The sequence below is a fragment of the Chrysochloris asiatica genome, unplaced genomic scaffold (assembly GCF_000296735.1).
Source record: "Chrysochloris asiatica unplaced genomic scaffold, ChrAsi1.0 scaffold00299, whole genome shotgun sequence".
NCBI lineage: Eukaryota > Metazoa > Chordata > Mammalia > Afrosoricida > Chrysochloridae > Chrysochloris > Chrysochloris asiatica.
The window spans coordinates 1,485,596-1,502,059 of NW_006408817.1; the positions used below are offsets into that span (position 1 = coordinate 1,485,596).

General features: G+C 38.1%; 1 protein-coding gene across 1 annotated transcript; it reads left to right on the forward strand.

Moving 5' to 3' along the window:
• Positions 1-6,795: 6,795 nt before the first annotated feature.
• Positions 6,796-16,097, forward strand: KIAA1551 (KIAA1551 ortholog). Its single transcript, XM_006874769.1, has 6 exons — positions 6,796-7,581; positions 7,891-8,137; positions 8,183-11,417; positions 11,466-12,223; positions 13,491-13,571; positions 15,931-16,097. The coding sequence occupies exons 1-6, from the start codon at positions 6,796-6,798 to the stop codon at positions 16,095-16,097; spliced, it is 5,274 nt and encodes a 1,757-aa protein (XP_006874831.1).
• The last annotated feature ends 367 nt before the right edge of the window (positions 16,098-16,464 follow it).

Sequence of the window (16,464 nt, forward strand, 5' to 3'; positions counted from 1 at the left end):
CTTTTGGTTAACAGTTCAACGCTGATCCCTCAGGACTAGTAGAGCTCATTATTATAGTATGAGGAAGTGAGAAAGGGGAATGAAGGTCAAGATCAGGACAATTTTAATTTTATGAGTTTTTTTGTTTTAAATTAAAAAATGACAGTATAGTAATTGCTCATTCTGGGTGGTGAGTGGATTACTTTCCTGTTATAATTTATGGTCCTATGAGGTTTCAAATTTAAAGTTACCCAGAGAATTTGGTCTTTGTCTTCAGGGATAATCTTTAAATCTTAAAATTTCCTAATGATTAAAAGTGTTTTTGATGATGCTAGACCATACCTAATCAACAGGTTTATATTAGTGAATTAACACTTGGGTGAAGCTTACCAGAGAGACTAACCTCTTATCACATAGCAAAAATTCTTAATGCTATAGCTCTAAACAATGAATTTCCATGATGAGTATTGGGCATCTACTGTAAAGGATTTTAATCTTAGAAATTAATACTCAGGTTTGACATAAGGAGTCCAGTAGCATAGTGGATTACGAGTTACTGCAAGCTGTTCCACAGGAGAAAGATGAGGATTTCTGCTCCTATAAAGATTTACAGCCTCAGAAACCGTATTCAGCATTGCTTTGAATCTGAACTGACTTTATGACATAGGTCCACCACAGGTATGACATGGGTAAATTACCTTCATCAATTGGAAGGTATAATCATGCAAGTAGACCTCAAGAAATTTTTCTTAGAGTAGGAGAATCTGAATGAACCTTTACAGTGCTAAGAAGAAGACTTGACCACGGAGCTAAGAAAGTTGAAGTTCCCTCATAGCTAGCATCCAAGGTCAGAGGCAGTGTAGAGAGTCTACAGAGAGGTTTGAGTGAGCAGAAATTGAGGCTTTGTTATGTGACTCTCACCTTGACTTAACACAATAAGGGGCAATGTGACCTCACAAGAGTATGTCACACACACAAAAAAAAAGTATGTCACATCTAGTGTTAGAGATTAGCTGAATGACACATGTTTTCTTCAAGGTTAGGGATTATGGAGGTTTAGATTTGTGTGTCAGAGCTAATTAATGCTTACATCAGTATGCTCACATCAAAGTCAATTTAAAATCTCTTTACCACAGCCTTCACACATGTATGTCTATGTTTTTATTTAGAAAGTTAGGAATTTCTAAGTAATTTGCTAATGCTTTGCAGTTAATGGTTAGAGACCCTCACAAAAATAGACATATTTCTAAGTTCATATTATGAGTACTTGTGGTGCTGTGGTTAATGCATTGGACTGCAGAGTTGGTGGTTCAAGCTCACGCCCGCTCCTTGGAAACCCTATATAGGGTAGCAATGGGTTGAAACCTACTCAACAGCACTTAACAAAAAAATTGATTTGAGAGCATTGTAGAATACTTAGAGAATAACATGTGAGAAAAACACTGTGTGTGTGTGTCTGTGATTGATTTAATCTGTTGATAGTTTCATAATGGGAGTAAAAAGAGGGAGAAGTAGGTAGAAAATACAGAGATTTATAGGAGACAGGTTAGCTGTGTCACTGTAATGAAGATAATGTCAAGGATGCAGGTTTATAGTTTGGTGGTGGAAGGGTGATGAGTGACGCCATTATCTCCCTCACCAAAAAAATAAGAACAGCTTGTTGTGATGTGCCGTGGAGTTGATTCCAACTCATAGTGATCCTGTATAGGGTTTCTGAGGCACGCCTAATGAGCTCAAACTTCCAAACTTGCAGTTCAAACCAACCTTGCAGTCCAGTCCAGCGCATTGACCCACAGCCCACACACCAGGACAAACAGCTTAGCAGATGAAATATGTATGTAAATTTGAGTGGCTGGGGCTTAAGGGGGAGAGAATAGGAATAGGTCTTGGAGAATTGGGGTGGGGATGGAATTTACTCAAAATAGGATTTCTGCTCAGTGTAGAGTTTGATGTTTTAAATATTTGTAGTCATGAAATAAAATCAGTTTGTGGGCTTATGATAGCGTGGTGGATCATGGAAACCTTATAACCTGTGTTGCAAAGTCTTGCTGTTAAGTGCTGTCACATCAGTTACGACTTACAGTGATCCTGTATAGGGTTTCCTAGGACCGGCTGGTGGGTTTGAACCACTGACCTTGTGTTTGGCAATTAAGTGCTTATAAGCAGCATACCAGGACTCCAGAAGTTCTAAGCATTCTTTAAGAAAACATTGCATTATAAATGTATTATCCTTTGACAGCCTGCAGTTGTACTGTCAGTCATCAGAATGCTTCCCTTTCCCTACATCCGGTAGTTGAGGATGCTTTTGCATACATCAGGGCTCTTTTCTCTTCCTACCCCAGGTTCAACTGAAGAGTTATTGTTAGGTGCTGTCATATCAGTCTGACTTTTAGTGACCCTGTATGGGGTTCCCAAAGAGCAGCTGGTGGATTTGAATTGCCAAGCTTGAATTTAGCAGTTCAGTGCTGATCCTACAACACTACATCAGTACTCGCGCTCAAGATTAGGGGTAACTTATTAAATATCATTAACACTCGTTAGTAATGCTGCTTGCTGCTTTGTAGTATATACTTCTGTGGTCAGTCTCTTGTCTTTTTAAGTAATTTTCTTGGTAGCAGGGAGGAAATGTATGAATGATCTTTGTTCTGTGTTAAGTGCCATAGAGTAGTAGGTTCTGACCCATAGGGTTTGCAAGGAATGGCTGGTGAGTTTGAACTGCCGACCTTGCAGTTCAAACTGACTTTCCAGTCCAGCTCATTAACCCACAGCGCTATACCAGGACTCCTAGTATCTTAACATTTAAAACAAAAGAGTGGTGCATGCTTTCTTAAATCTTTTTTTCCTCAGAATAAGTACGCTATGACCCATTCTGCTTCCAGTAATGTGAGCTAATATATATTATTCAACAAATCAGTTTCTACACATATGATTAGTAGTAACATTGATTACATTCTTCATGTTCTGTAATCATTGCCATTCTTTTCCAAATAATTCCATCATCATTAACATAAACTTTGTCCCTTTTTCCTCACACTTCCAATCCTGGTATCTATTAGAATTTTTTGTTTCTATGTGGAGTCCTGCAGTGGTGCTATAGGATAAGTGCTCTACCACAAGGTTGGTTTGAACCTCAAGGTCGGCAGTTCAAACTCAGCAGCTGCTCCTCGGAAACCCTATGTAGGGTTGTAAAGTTGGCCTGACTGACTCCATTTTGAATCATGAGTAGCCCCTGCAGTATGCTTAAGTCCTGCCTGAGTGGAAAGTTTTAAGAAGGGACTTTTCTCAGCTGCACCTCCCCTCCCCACCCTAACCACCGCTTATTTTTGCTTCTCTTAATGGCTTATGCACACACCCTACCCCTGGTTTGTGCAAGATAATGTCAGACTGCCTGTGTATAAATACTCTTTGAAGATCCGGGTCAGGGCTGCAGTCTTTTCCATGTTGAGGGAGGCTGTAGTCACTGGCCAGCTAATAAAGGCTTCCTTGCTGATCCTGAGAGTCTTGAGTGGTCATCTGGGTAAATTGAGACACAACAGGGTCACTATGGGTCAGAACCAACTTGACTGCATCTAATAACTACCAGGAGAAAGATGAGGCTTTCTGTGCCATTAAAAATTCACAGCCTTGGAAACCCTATACAGGGTTGCTATAAGTTGGAACTAACTCCCCAGCACATCACCACCACCACTAACAATATCCTATGGCGCAGTGGTTAAAGTACTCTGCTGCAAACGGAAAGGTCTGTGGTTTGAACCACCAATCACTCCACAGGAGAAATACGTGACAGTCTGGTTCTGTTAAAGACTTCACCCCATGGGACAGGTCTGCTTTCTTATAGGGTCTCTCTGAGTCAGATTCAATTGATAGGAGTGTGTGGGTGTTTGGCTTTGAATGAATTTGCACGAGAGCCCTGGTGGTGCAGTGGTAGAGAGGTTGACTGTTAACCAAAAGGTTGGCAGTTACAAGCCATCAGCTACTATATGAAGGAAAGGTGTGACGGTCAGCTTCCTTGAGAATTCCAGCCATGGAAAGGCTAAAGGGTAGTACTCAGTCTTGTAGGGTGGCCACGAGTCAGAAATTAACTCTACGGCCATGGTTTTGTGTGTGTGTGGTCTGTCTTTGTGTTTTCAGGTACGTACTACTTAGCATTCATGAAACGTTCTGTAAGAGAAGCCATTATGTAATTAGGACATTGTGTGAATAAATGCAGTCAGTTCCTATAAAGCCCACAGTTAATGCCTGTAAAGCCTTTTATGTTGTTTAGTGCCATTGAGTCAGTTCTGACTCATAGCTACCGAATAGAGTTTCTGAGGAGCGAATAGAGTTTCTGAGGAGCGAATAGAGTTTCTGAGGAGCGGCTGGTAGGCTAGAATTCTCTGACCTTGCAGTTCAAACTGACCTTGTGGTCCAGTGCTTATCCTACAGTGTCACACCAGGACTCCTATTAAACGTCAACCTTATTGTAGCCCTCTGTACAAAACCTTAGAACTGTATCCCTTGGATAAGGAACGTTGCCCTTGCCAGATACGTGGCTTCACCTGGTAAAACCTGTATCAGCTGCTGGATTGGGACTTTGTACTTCACTCAGTGCAGAGCATTGGGAGAGTGAGTGGGAGTATGCAGAGAGGTGGGGAGGGGACCAGGACCAGCAGTAGTGGACCTGGCTATTGTTTACGCTGTTCTGTAGTCACTTCCTGATCATGTGCAGCTGCTGGTCATAGCTGGGAGTCTGTGAGCATCTGGAGCCTGGCCAATGCCCCCAAACAGGAATGGAGTACCAGTGGCAGGCACTGACCTGTGCCAGCTGCTGGGCAGGTGAATGAGCTCAGGAGGAGGCTGAAGAAGAGGCACTGCAAGGATCGGGATATGCCGCAGAACCACGCTGCACACTCTGGGGATTTGGGTTCTTTAAAACCATCATGTTTTGAAATCAGAAAGTGTGAATCCTGGGGTCTCTTCTTGCCTTCCATATATGTAACAGAAATTTATTTCTTCACAATTAGTAGGCTAGATACTCAAGTGGAAGGCTCTGTGTTTGGAGGGAAAGTACTTATACATTTCATTGTCAATGTGTCAGTTTCTCCTGATGGTCCTGTGCTATGTATGGCATCTGCTTTCACCTGTCTTTTCTTCTCTAGTATAATGATGAATGGGGAAGGGGTGATAGTAGCATTATTGTCTTGTCAGTCTACATTTTTGTAGATAACTTTAAGTTCCTTTTTAGTAAAGTTGCTTTAAGTGTATACTTAAGACTTTAAGGACTATAAGATCTAGTGTTAGCCTTATTTCCTGAGATCACTTCTGTTTGTTTACCCCTGTCCACCCTCCCACGCCCCAAATTAGACTGGTCAGAGGCTTATTGGTTTTGTTCTTTTTAAAGAACAAACTTGTGACTTTGTTGAAACTGTTGTTTTGGGTTAATTTATTTTTTTTCTCCTTTCCTGAGAATAAATGTGATCATTTTCCAGGCTTTAAAAATCATGTCTTTCATGCTCTGAATTATCCTGAAGTCATTTAGAAGCACATTACTTATTTTTCAATTATTTCACTTTTTCTAGTTACTCTTTTTTCTTTAATTTCTGGATTCACATTCTTGAGTTATTTTAATCCTTTAAAATTTGGCATTTGCTTTATGACCCAGCTTTATGGCCAATTTTGCTAGAACATTCTATGTGAACTTGAGAAGAAAGTATATTCTGCAGTTGTGTATGCTATTAATGTTTGTTAAGTCAATTTTGTTTAAATTTTGTTGAAAGCTGATCTGCCTCTGTGGTGTGGATTTATTTGTTTTGCATGTGTCAATAAACTTTTTGTACAAGTGTAAGTCATTTAAACCTTTTTGGAAACTAGATTATCTGGTCTTTATCAAAAGAAAGAATTTTCATGCTCCCTGACATATTTACTTCGCTTCTAGGAATTTATAGATGGTTTGGGCACAAATTTCAATATGTATTAAGTATATATACTCCTGGTATGACGCTGTAGGATCAGTAGTGGACTGCAAGCAGTTCAAACCCACCAGCTGCTCCTTGGAAACCCTATATAATGTTGCTATGCGTCGGAACCAACTCGACAGCATTTAACAGTAACAAGTATATATATATATATATAAATAAAAGATGTAGGTTAATTAGTAAGAGCAAAAACGTAAAGAGACACAATTGTTAATCACTGGAGGGGCTGCTTCACTGATGGAGTGCTACTTACCAGTGATACTGCTAATAGGCAGTAAAGTCAGTATTTGTGCACAAGATCAGATGTTTGAGGTGTATAGTAAATGTTAAGCTAATTATGTTTAGTACGGATTCCATTTGTTTGAAAAGTTGAGATTTTATGATTTTGCATTTTTTAATATATAGAAAATTTGTGAGTTATAGGTAACAATGAATACCCCTGGGAAGTTAGGTAATGGGGATTGACAATAAAGAATTTTTAAGATATTCTCTTTTGTAGTATTTAAATTTTTCCTTTTTTTTTTTCAAAGCAGTATATGCATGGTGTACTTTGAATAAAGAGCTAGTTGAAATAAGAATAAAAGCAGAAAGTAATTGTTGCTTAGTTTTAAAAGACAAAAGCTAACAGTTGTGTAAAATGAATGTTAAACACCCCAGGAGTTTATTGACAGTTGCCTCATAGTTGCATCCTTGTTGTTTTTGTATACTCAATAAGGTAGGAATTATGGTTGATATAGTCAATAATTTTCTTAGAAGTTCTATGTAGGCAAAACAGCTTTTTAATCAAAGATTTTTCATTCTTACAGGTTATTGATGTTGAAAACAACTGATAGTTAGTATATGCAACTATATCAAATCAACAATGAATTGGAATGCAAAACCAGAGAGTGCTACAATGCCACCACTGTATCCTAAAAACCAGTCCTCGTTTTTGCACCAGACTTCAGTAAACCCACTTGCCTCACCATCTCGGAGTTCTTTCAACTATCCTGGAAGTAACCAAGAAACCTGCATGTTTTCCAGTAATTCAAATCCAGTTTCTCAGCCACTGCTCAGCATAAAAAATTATGCAATGCCTCAACAAATGTCTGTTTCTGATACGCATAATGGAACAAGTGTGGCCTCACAAACATTGGTAGAAAGAAAAATATACCCAAATGTTCCAGGACCCAAACAACTAAACCATAGTTCGCAGACATCTTCAGGGGTTGCACAAAATGCATGGTTGAATGCACCAGCAAGGAATCCTATGCATTCTCATACAGGATCAATTGTATCTAATCAAATGGGTTTGGGAGCTAATACATCCAATATTCCTGTGCTACAGAATCAATTTGTAACATCAAATACTTATTCTATGCAGCTACAAATTATTCCTTCTAATTCTGTAAGAGGTCCTGTAATTTATCAAGGACGTAACCCATCTTTATCAGAGCGACAAGTTAACTGGCCACAACAGCATACATCCAATGGATTGCCATTTCCAGATTATAGATCACTTTCAAAGCAGCACTGTTATTCACAGCAAAGATCATTACGAGGTCCTACGCTTCAGAAACAAAACCCTATGCTCTCTGCAATGTTACATGCTAAAAATAATTCACTTTCAAATTTTGAACAGTTTTTTCAATCACAGCAGAATGCACCTGTACAGCTACAGCAGAATATACCTGTACAGCCACAGCAGAATATACCTGTACAGCCACAGCAGAATATACCTGTACAGCTACAGCAGAATATACCTGTACAGCCACAGCAGAATGCACCTGCACAGCCACAGCAGAATATACCTGTACAACCACAGCAGAATATACCTGTACAGCCACAGCAGAATATACCTGTACAGCCACAGCAGAGCATACCTGTACAGAACACAGCTGTACAGCCACAGCAGAACACACCCGTACAGCCACAGCAGAATGCACCTGTACAGCCACAACGGAATGTACTTGTACAGCCACAGCAATATGCAGTTCCTCAAATTGATAACAAACCTCCTACTACTACTTATGACTGTAAGTATGCAAGCCAACCGTTGCAAAATAGTCAGCATGCTAGTAAACACTCACCTATGGAAGATCCTCAGAATCAAGAAGCACACATAACTGATATTTTGCAGGACATTTATAGAGGGCTTCAACAACAGGGGCAAAACCCTAATAAAGAAGCAACTACGATTGGAAATCTTTGTAATTTGGAAGTAAGTGAAAACATTGGCACCAATGAAAATTTTTATAATTTGCATATAGATGGAAATGTAAATAAGCCTGCTGATAAACCAGTTAGATCTCTTGAGGATGGTGTTCAGACTGTTGCTCAAAGTAGTCAAGATAAGAGAATGGAGTGTGGCAGTTCAACATCAAATCAAGTACTGGGCACAAATGTCACAAAAGAAGGATTAGTGAGTGATATTGAAGCATTGATAGAAATGAAAAAGAAGTTTTTTGAACTTGCAAGGAAAATTAAAATAAATAAAAAACTTTTGATGGCAGCAGGTTGTAGTAAAGTACCTTCTCATGGTGAATCAACCCAGAATTCTGAATCACCTCTGAAAGAGACTTCCAAAGTCCCTTCAGGGCCACAGCTAACCCAGGTGACCCCAAAGATTTCAGAGGGTCAACTAACAACTGTAATGAAATGTGCAGAAGAATCAAATAGAGCGCCCTATACATTGAATTCCAACATTCAGGATATTAATTGCAAAAAGTTTGACCAAGACAAACCTACTTTACTAAACTCTGACTGTTTGGAAAAGATACCAGTGAAAGACTCGTTTCATGACTTGCAAGCTTCTTTAAAGACATCAGCTGTTGAAATTACCCAGACATTAAATAGTACCCAATCTCCATCACAGAATGTTAGAGGTGACCAAAATCTGACAACAAATTCCGAAACAGTTACCGCTCCACAGTTAGTACTTTTTAAGGAGCCTGTTTCACAACCTGCAAATAAAAAGACTCTACTCAGTTTCTTTATATTTAGAGATAAAAATAAGGACAAAATTATATTAACTCCTAAACCAGATAATTTTGAAGTGAAAGCGAATACCCAAGCTACAGGTGAACCACCAAATTTGAAAACCATGAAAATTCAGAGTGCGTCTAATAAACATAATTTCTGCCTTGATCAGAAATCCTCAACAGATGGAATGTCTTCTAAAAGTGACAGTCACTGTTCCATAGAATTGCTAACAACATGTCTGTCTCTGTGGAAAAAACAACCTTCAGAAGATACAGAAGAAAAACTGTGCAATGAGTTGAAAACAAACAGAACAACAGTTAACATTTCAAATCCTGTAGACATCTATGATAAGAATCCATGTGCCGTTGTGGGAAATTCTCAAGATAAAATGTTAAATAACTCAGAACAAGGAGCAACTTTGCCAGTGGCAATGCAGAATTATGAGCCTTCAGGTACAAATATAACAAAGGGATCAGAACTTCAGATTGCTATAGTGTCACCTCTAATTCTTTCAGATGTCAAAGCATTATCTGTCAAGGGAATGACAACTGAAGTATTACCTGAAACAGTGTACCCAGTTATTAAAGAAGGGAGTGTTTGTAGCTTACAAAATCAATTGGCAGAAAATAAGAGTGTAACTGCTCCTTTGAAAGCTAATGTTAATGAACTAGTGGCAAGTCCTACACCATCAACTAAGATTTCTCCAGTAATTCAAAAGGAAAAGCAGGACAAGTCAACTAATTGTAGTTCAAAAGATATACGTAATGCCTTTCAAGGAAAACATACCAAATCAAAAGTGAGTGTTCACTCCTCTTCAAATGCAGACATCTCAGTTTGCCCCCGTGTGAGTGGCAATCAGCAAGTCTCCTATGAATCAAGCAATAGGACTGTTGTGAGTGGTGATACATTACAGATTGCGAGTATCTGTTCTCTTGTTGAAGGTGAACTATCTTATAATTCCCAAATAGCAAAGATATTCAACTGTTCGTCTCTGGATAAGATTGAACCACAGAAATCTTTACCTGATCAGCAAGTTATTAGCTGTAGACAACAGAAAGAACAACTAGATGAAACTATAGCAAATAAAAACTTTGCATTTCAAAAAGAAAAGATTGTACAGATCACAGATACTAACTCTAAAATAACTTGTCAGTCAAAGTCTCTGTCATCTTCAGGATCACCATCACTGAAGTCTGCTGAAGCAAAAGGAGAAAGTCTAGAGGAAAAGAAATTGGAGTGTATCACTAACCAAGAAAGCAAGACTAGAGATATGGATTGTTTGACTGTTGTTCAACAGGATATCCCAGAAACTGATACACCCAATAATTATACTAATCAAGATCCTGCAAACAGTGCAGTTCTCAATGATAAGACATCCATTATACCTACATTATACCTACATGATCAGCTGTCAGAACTTTTAAAAGAGTTTCCCTATGGCATTGAACCAGTTAACTCACTCAAAGCTGCTGTGGGCCAGCAAATAACAGACCAAATATCAAAAAATCCCAGTTGTGATAAAACTGCTGGTGACTCCAAAGACTCAACAGACGAAATAAAAATTACAGTAATAAGCTCAGAGCAGATGAAAGAATTATTTTCTGAACAGGATGATAAACCCAATGATGGAGACAATTTGATACAACCTCCAAAGGAAAAGCCTTCCACTGAAGTAGGGGGCAAGTGTGATCCAAAAGCACATGCAGGAGAGAATCATGATTCTGTGGTATCAAATGATCAGAAAGATGATATCCACTGCTGTGCATTGGGTTGGCTCTCTTTGATTTATGAAGGAGTACCCCAGTGTCAGTGTAATTCCATCAAAAACTTGGCTTCAAAAGAAAATAAGAAAGATCCGTGTTTCCCACTAGAGACCAACAGTTGTAAACAAGGTGATATTGCCTCTGATAGAGACATCACTATTGTTAAATGTAATAGTTCTCCAAATAAGGATCTGGAAACCTCTGTGACTCTTCCAGATGGGAAAAATGTTAATCATGAAATACAACAAGACAAAAGTATAAAAGATAAGCCCAAAACAAAACATAGCAGTTCACTAAAGAAAGGAAAAGAATCACCTAATCAGTTTTCATCTAAGTGTGATAAAAAACTAGATCCTCCCCTGCAGAGTCACAAAAGAAAAAGAAAATTTAAGTTCCATGAAGTAACTTTCCACTCCAGTAGTAAAATGATGAAATTTTGTGAACAAGATTCTGAAGAAAGCCTGCACAAGAAACATACTGCACAAAACTCATGTCCACTAAAAGCAAAGACGGTAATTTTGACAAATAAAGAAATGTACAAGAAAAATGTACCAGAGAAGATAAAATTGAAATTCAAAGCGGGAGGCTCCAGGTATAAACTTTTAGAAAACAGGAAGCCAGACCACGGAAATACATTTGCTATAGAAAGGAAGAAGAAACATGATAAGCAGGAACAGAATAAAAATGGGGGAAATTCATTCCAATTATATAATTCTTTGGCAGACTCAAGTGAAAGAACCAGTGTTAAGGAAAAGACAGTGTCAACAGAAGTAAAATCCACAAACCTGGAAGTCAATATCCATAGAAGTTTAATGAAATCTTCAAATTCAAATGTTAAGTCCTCAGACTCGAAGGAGAGTTCATGTAAAATTAAGAGAGTTTTAACACCTAAGGAATATTTAGAAAGGCAGAAGCATAAAGAAGCAGTACATAATAAGGCAAAGAAAAGCTGTATAATTGAGAAAATGAAAAATGTGCCATGCAATACTGAATACATCATACCTCGTAAACATTCCTTGCGAATAGAGGGTTGTGGGAAATTAAATGAAAGAGACAGTAGCATACAGACTTCTAAAGAATCATCAAATATTTCAACAAGCCATGGTAAAACCTTTAAGACCCACCATTCTGAGGAGTCTAAAAAACATAAGAGTTCAAAGAATGTTAAAGAAAAAGGTAGTGGGAAGCAGACTGGTAAAATATGGATGGATAAAACCAAAATAGTCAAACATTTACCCAGTATAAACAGTGAAGATGAAGTCATTCCAAGGGCTCCCCAAGCAAAGGATCAAAGGAAACAATACCTGAACAGGGTTGCATTTAAATGCATTGAACAAGAGAGCATTTCTCTCTCAAAATTGGACAATTCCCCCAGAAAGCCTAATACTGATAGAGAGAGGACGCAAGAAAATAAATCTAAAAGTCTTTTACCTGTGAGAGATACTATAGTAAACTCAGCAATGCTGGAGTTCAAGTTATGCCCAGATGTACTATTTGAGAATACTAATGTTGGTGAAGAAGGAAAGAAACTGAAGCCTGTTAAGACAGAACAAGCACCTCTACAAGGTCCAGTATAATTTTCTTGGTGGTAAAGAGTTATCTGCATGTCAATAAGTGGGTTATCAACTCTCATCTGGGTAGCTCTGATGTATTTTGCCGTTACTTTGTGTTTGTTAATCTCAGTATACTAATGCTTCATTGGGCAAAATTTGTTTAAGCTATAGTAAATAACAATGAGGTGTGTTAACATTGTATAATTTGCCGAATACAAAGTTAGAAACATGCCAATATACATTATTTTAAGAGCCTGGCTTTTGTAGATTCTCCATTGGACTTTGTATTGTCGCACCATGAATTTGTAATTTTTGCTCTGAATATTAATGCAATATTTAATGGTTATTAGTTTAATATTTTTTGTTCCTATGGATATAAGTGGTTTGCCTTACTGTCATTTTGAAGCAGTCGTGTTACCAGTGAAGTTAAATTGGTAGCATTTAAGTTTAAATGGGGCCCTGGTGTGGCACTGTTAGGATAAGCACCGGACTGCTAATGCATAGTCGGTAATTAAAACCCACCAGCTGCCCCTTGCAAACCCTATATAGGATTGCTGTGGGTCAGAACTGACTCAACGGCGCTTTTCCACAACAAAGTTTAAATGTTAATATCTAGTCTGCTCATGATGTAGGACTTTGGGAACAGTCTTGTCATGTATTGTAATTGTCTAAAGCCAGACTAGACTTAATGTAGAAGAGAGAAAACAAATAGCTAGGATAGAGATACTAGATACAGAAATCACTGTACTAAGAAATTCAGATTGGAGCTAAAGATTTGAGTAAGACATTTTAGTCTGCAGTGCTTTTCAGAGTATCTGTGCACAAGCCTATACTACAACATACAAAGGATACATTATCTTGGAAGGTGATGATAGGGATATGTAATGAAATTGATTACAAAGTAAATGTTTTTGCTTTTAAGTGATTTCAGTATATTTTTTCAACCAGATTCTTAAAAGATGGATGTAAGGGATGAATTGAAATAGGTTTGACAATACGATTTTGTTTATCTCATGTGTTCTGAAATGTCTTGGTATATTCAGTTTAAGTGGGAGAAACAATTATATAATAAAGATAAACTTTTGAAGCAACTAATTTTTAAATCCAAGTATTTAAAGCACTTATAAGAGAAATCATTTTTCCTGGTCTTTTTTTAGGATTATATTTGGATACATCTAGTCTTTTTAACATCTATTGTGGTACTTCCATGATTTTCCTTTATTGTAATACTAAAACAGATAAGTAACAATCTCTTGAACTGAAAATGAATGTTTAAATAGTTTCAGGAATGAAAAGTAAAGACGCCTGGCTAAAATGTGCTAATAAAGAGCGAAGGATGCAGGAAGCCAATCAAAAAATAGGTAAAATAATTTATTTAAATGTTTTATTTTGCTTATATTACCACTCTGCTTTGTAAGGTAGATTATAATTATGAACCTATTATGAAATAATTTACTCATGCTCTTTTCAGTCAGTGTTTGCATGTATGAATGGTGGCAACCCTGTAATGTAGGAAACTGGTTTATTTGTTTTTGGTAAGAAAATAATTACATAAGAAACTAGTGAAATACGGGGTTGGTATTAGCAGACTTTTTCTGTAAGAGTTACAGCAAGAAGAAACAAAAGCCTGAGCACAGTGCAAAATAAAATCTGAAGCAAGGTGAGCGAAAAGCAGCGTAGGCTATCATGAGATAGAAATCAGTGTCGACTGATTCGTTAAGGTGGAAGGAAGAAAATGGAAGTATGAAACCTAAAAGACATTTGAGACAAATGGAACTAACCCTGAACAATGCATGTCTTTGGTGCAGAATAAAAAATGAAATCTACGCTTAAGATAAACAGTGAGCCAGGCAAGAATTAGGTCAGAAAAATGGCACATGCTTCCAAAGAGCTATATATAAATCTTTTAAATAAGCTTGAATATAAATTTGAAATGTGAATGGTGCCCATTGAGAAATAAATAAGGTAAAAACAAGCTGTGCAGGATGTGATAGACCTAATAGAAATCAACTATTGAAACACATCTTAGGCATCTACATTACAGAGTCAGGAAAATGAGGCCTAGGAAAGATTTGAATTTGAATAGAGAATTATTCAAGACGGAATACTTGACTGAAATGTAGTGTCTCAAAGATCCACCTAGGCAGTAAGAGGAAAACCGAGACTGCATTATCCATAAATTATGGCAAGAACAGGAATTACAAGTCTTGGATTTATTAATAAGGGAAAGATGTTAATGAGATTAAATCGGATCTAGGAATGCACAGAGGCAGGAAAAGCTATGGCCATCAAAGCTAGAATAGTTGAGCATAACAAAACCCTCAGTAGGTCTAAAGAAACAGGCAGAAAAGCATCGGCATGTCTTAGAATATTAGAGCTGCCCTTCCCATTGACTGTAAAGCTGCTTGAAGCAGTGCTATAAAACCAGTTCATTCCTGTCCAGTCATGGCTGACAAAGCCATACCGGAACAGACCTGAACTATTTGAAGGTAGATGAACAGTAATGTTTACCAGAATGGGGGGAATTATAGCCCAAAACCTTTTTAGAAACTCCATATTTCTCTTGGTATACAAGTACATCGTGTGCATTGCACAGCACCCAAATGTCTTGACAGGCTGAGTGAAAAACACTGGTGTCTGGTTCAAAGCTGGTGGCCAACTGCACTGCTTTGAAAATAATGTTACTGTACAAGTCCAGTGGCATGTACCAGACTCCTGAAAGGGCATAGTATGCCTCTTCAGAATCTCCCATGCTGAGACTTCACCCTATAACTTTTCCCATCAAGTAGCATTCAGGATTACCCAAAGTTAACAATTTTTGGTCCAATCCCAGTTTTGCTTTGTTACCCCTGACTGAACTGGTTGATGCCCTGATCTGAATTGATTGGCATTTGTGCTCTAGATAGTTATTAAAAAGACCCTGGTCACAATAAAGTGTGCAAATGTTGGCAAGTGGTCTGGATCAGAACACACCTGGACAGTGATGATGTGATGTTGAGAATAGTAAAGAGCCCCAAAAGGAGAGGTAAAGTATAGCCTTGTTGTTAAGTGCCGTCGAGTCAGTTCCGACCCATAGCGACCCTGTACAGGGTTTCCGAGGGTGTAAATCTCTACGGGAGTAGAAAGCCTCATCTTTCTCCCGCGGAGCAGCTGGTAGTTTCGAACCGCTGACCTTAAGGTTCACAGCCCGATTCGTAACCACTACGCTACCAGAGCCTATGCATGTAATTTATAGTTGGCAGGTAAAGAACAATACATCTACACCTCACTTACCAACACGGTTAGGTTCCAAAAACTAGGACATTATGCGTATGGGAAAATGGAGGCTGATTGCATCATTAGACAACTATCAAATTCCTACACAACTTCCAAACCACTGAGAACCATGGCTCAGCCAAATGGATATCTAACTATCACAGTCTGTGCTACTCCTGCCCCGCACCTCAGTGCTTGTTACTGCCAGATGTCTGTCTTTAATATGGTAAACAGTTGGAAAGTAGATTTTTTACTTTTGTCATAAATGTTAAATGCTGATTAACAAGATAGTTGATTAAGTGAGGAGTAGGTTTTATCTGCTAAACATTTAGCGCCTTGTCCTCTTGTGTACTGTCCTAAACACAACTCATAGGTGATAGATGCCTATTTTGTCCTCTTAAATTTGATTATTTCAATATTGCCATACCTCACATTGGGGTGCATAAATTTTGTGTGTGTCTTTAGATAACAAGGATTTACCGAAATTGAAACATCCGAAGAGAAGCATCAGTGCAGATGGAATTGAGACAATACAAAACACAGGAAAAGATTCAAAGGAAGTGTTTGCAACCTTCAGAAAAATGTACATGGAACAGAAAAGTAGAAGCCTTGGTAATAGCCCTTTACAATAATTATGAGGTGTGATTCTGTAATTGCCACAATGAGTGTTTCTCTATCAGTATGGGTACCACTAGATGCTTCATTAACTACCGTGGCTTGCGAACCTCGTTTGTGGATCCACAGATGTAAATAAATGATATTTGTCAGGGAGAACGTAAGGTATTTGGATGTCTACATTGCTGAACCAAGTTTACCGTAGTTCTAAAGGGAGTTCTTACGCAAGTCTTATTTTGGAAGGCAAACGGTCCATTAATGACACTTCTCATTAATGACTTGTTTATTTTAACTGACGCTGTGAATATCTTGTTTCAGCAGCTACATTAGCAAAACTTATTTTTTAAAAATACCCAGTGAGTGTCAAAGTATATTCTCAAGTAT

Excerpts from the sequence above, each read along its gene's own strand:
- KIAA1551 (XM_006874769.1), top strand. The coding sequence starts at position 6,796 with ATGAATTGGAATGCAAAACCAGAGAGTGCTACAATGCCACCACTGTAT. Across the intron at positions 7,582-7,890 it reads AATCACAGCAGAATGCACCT|CCACAGCAATATGCAGTTCC; the intron begins GTACAGCTACAG and ends GTACTTGTACAG. Across the intron at positions 8,138-8,182 it reads TCTTTGTAATTTGGAAGTAA|ATGGAAATGTAAATAAGCCT; the intron begins GTGAAAACATTG and ends ATTTGCATATAG.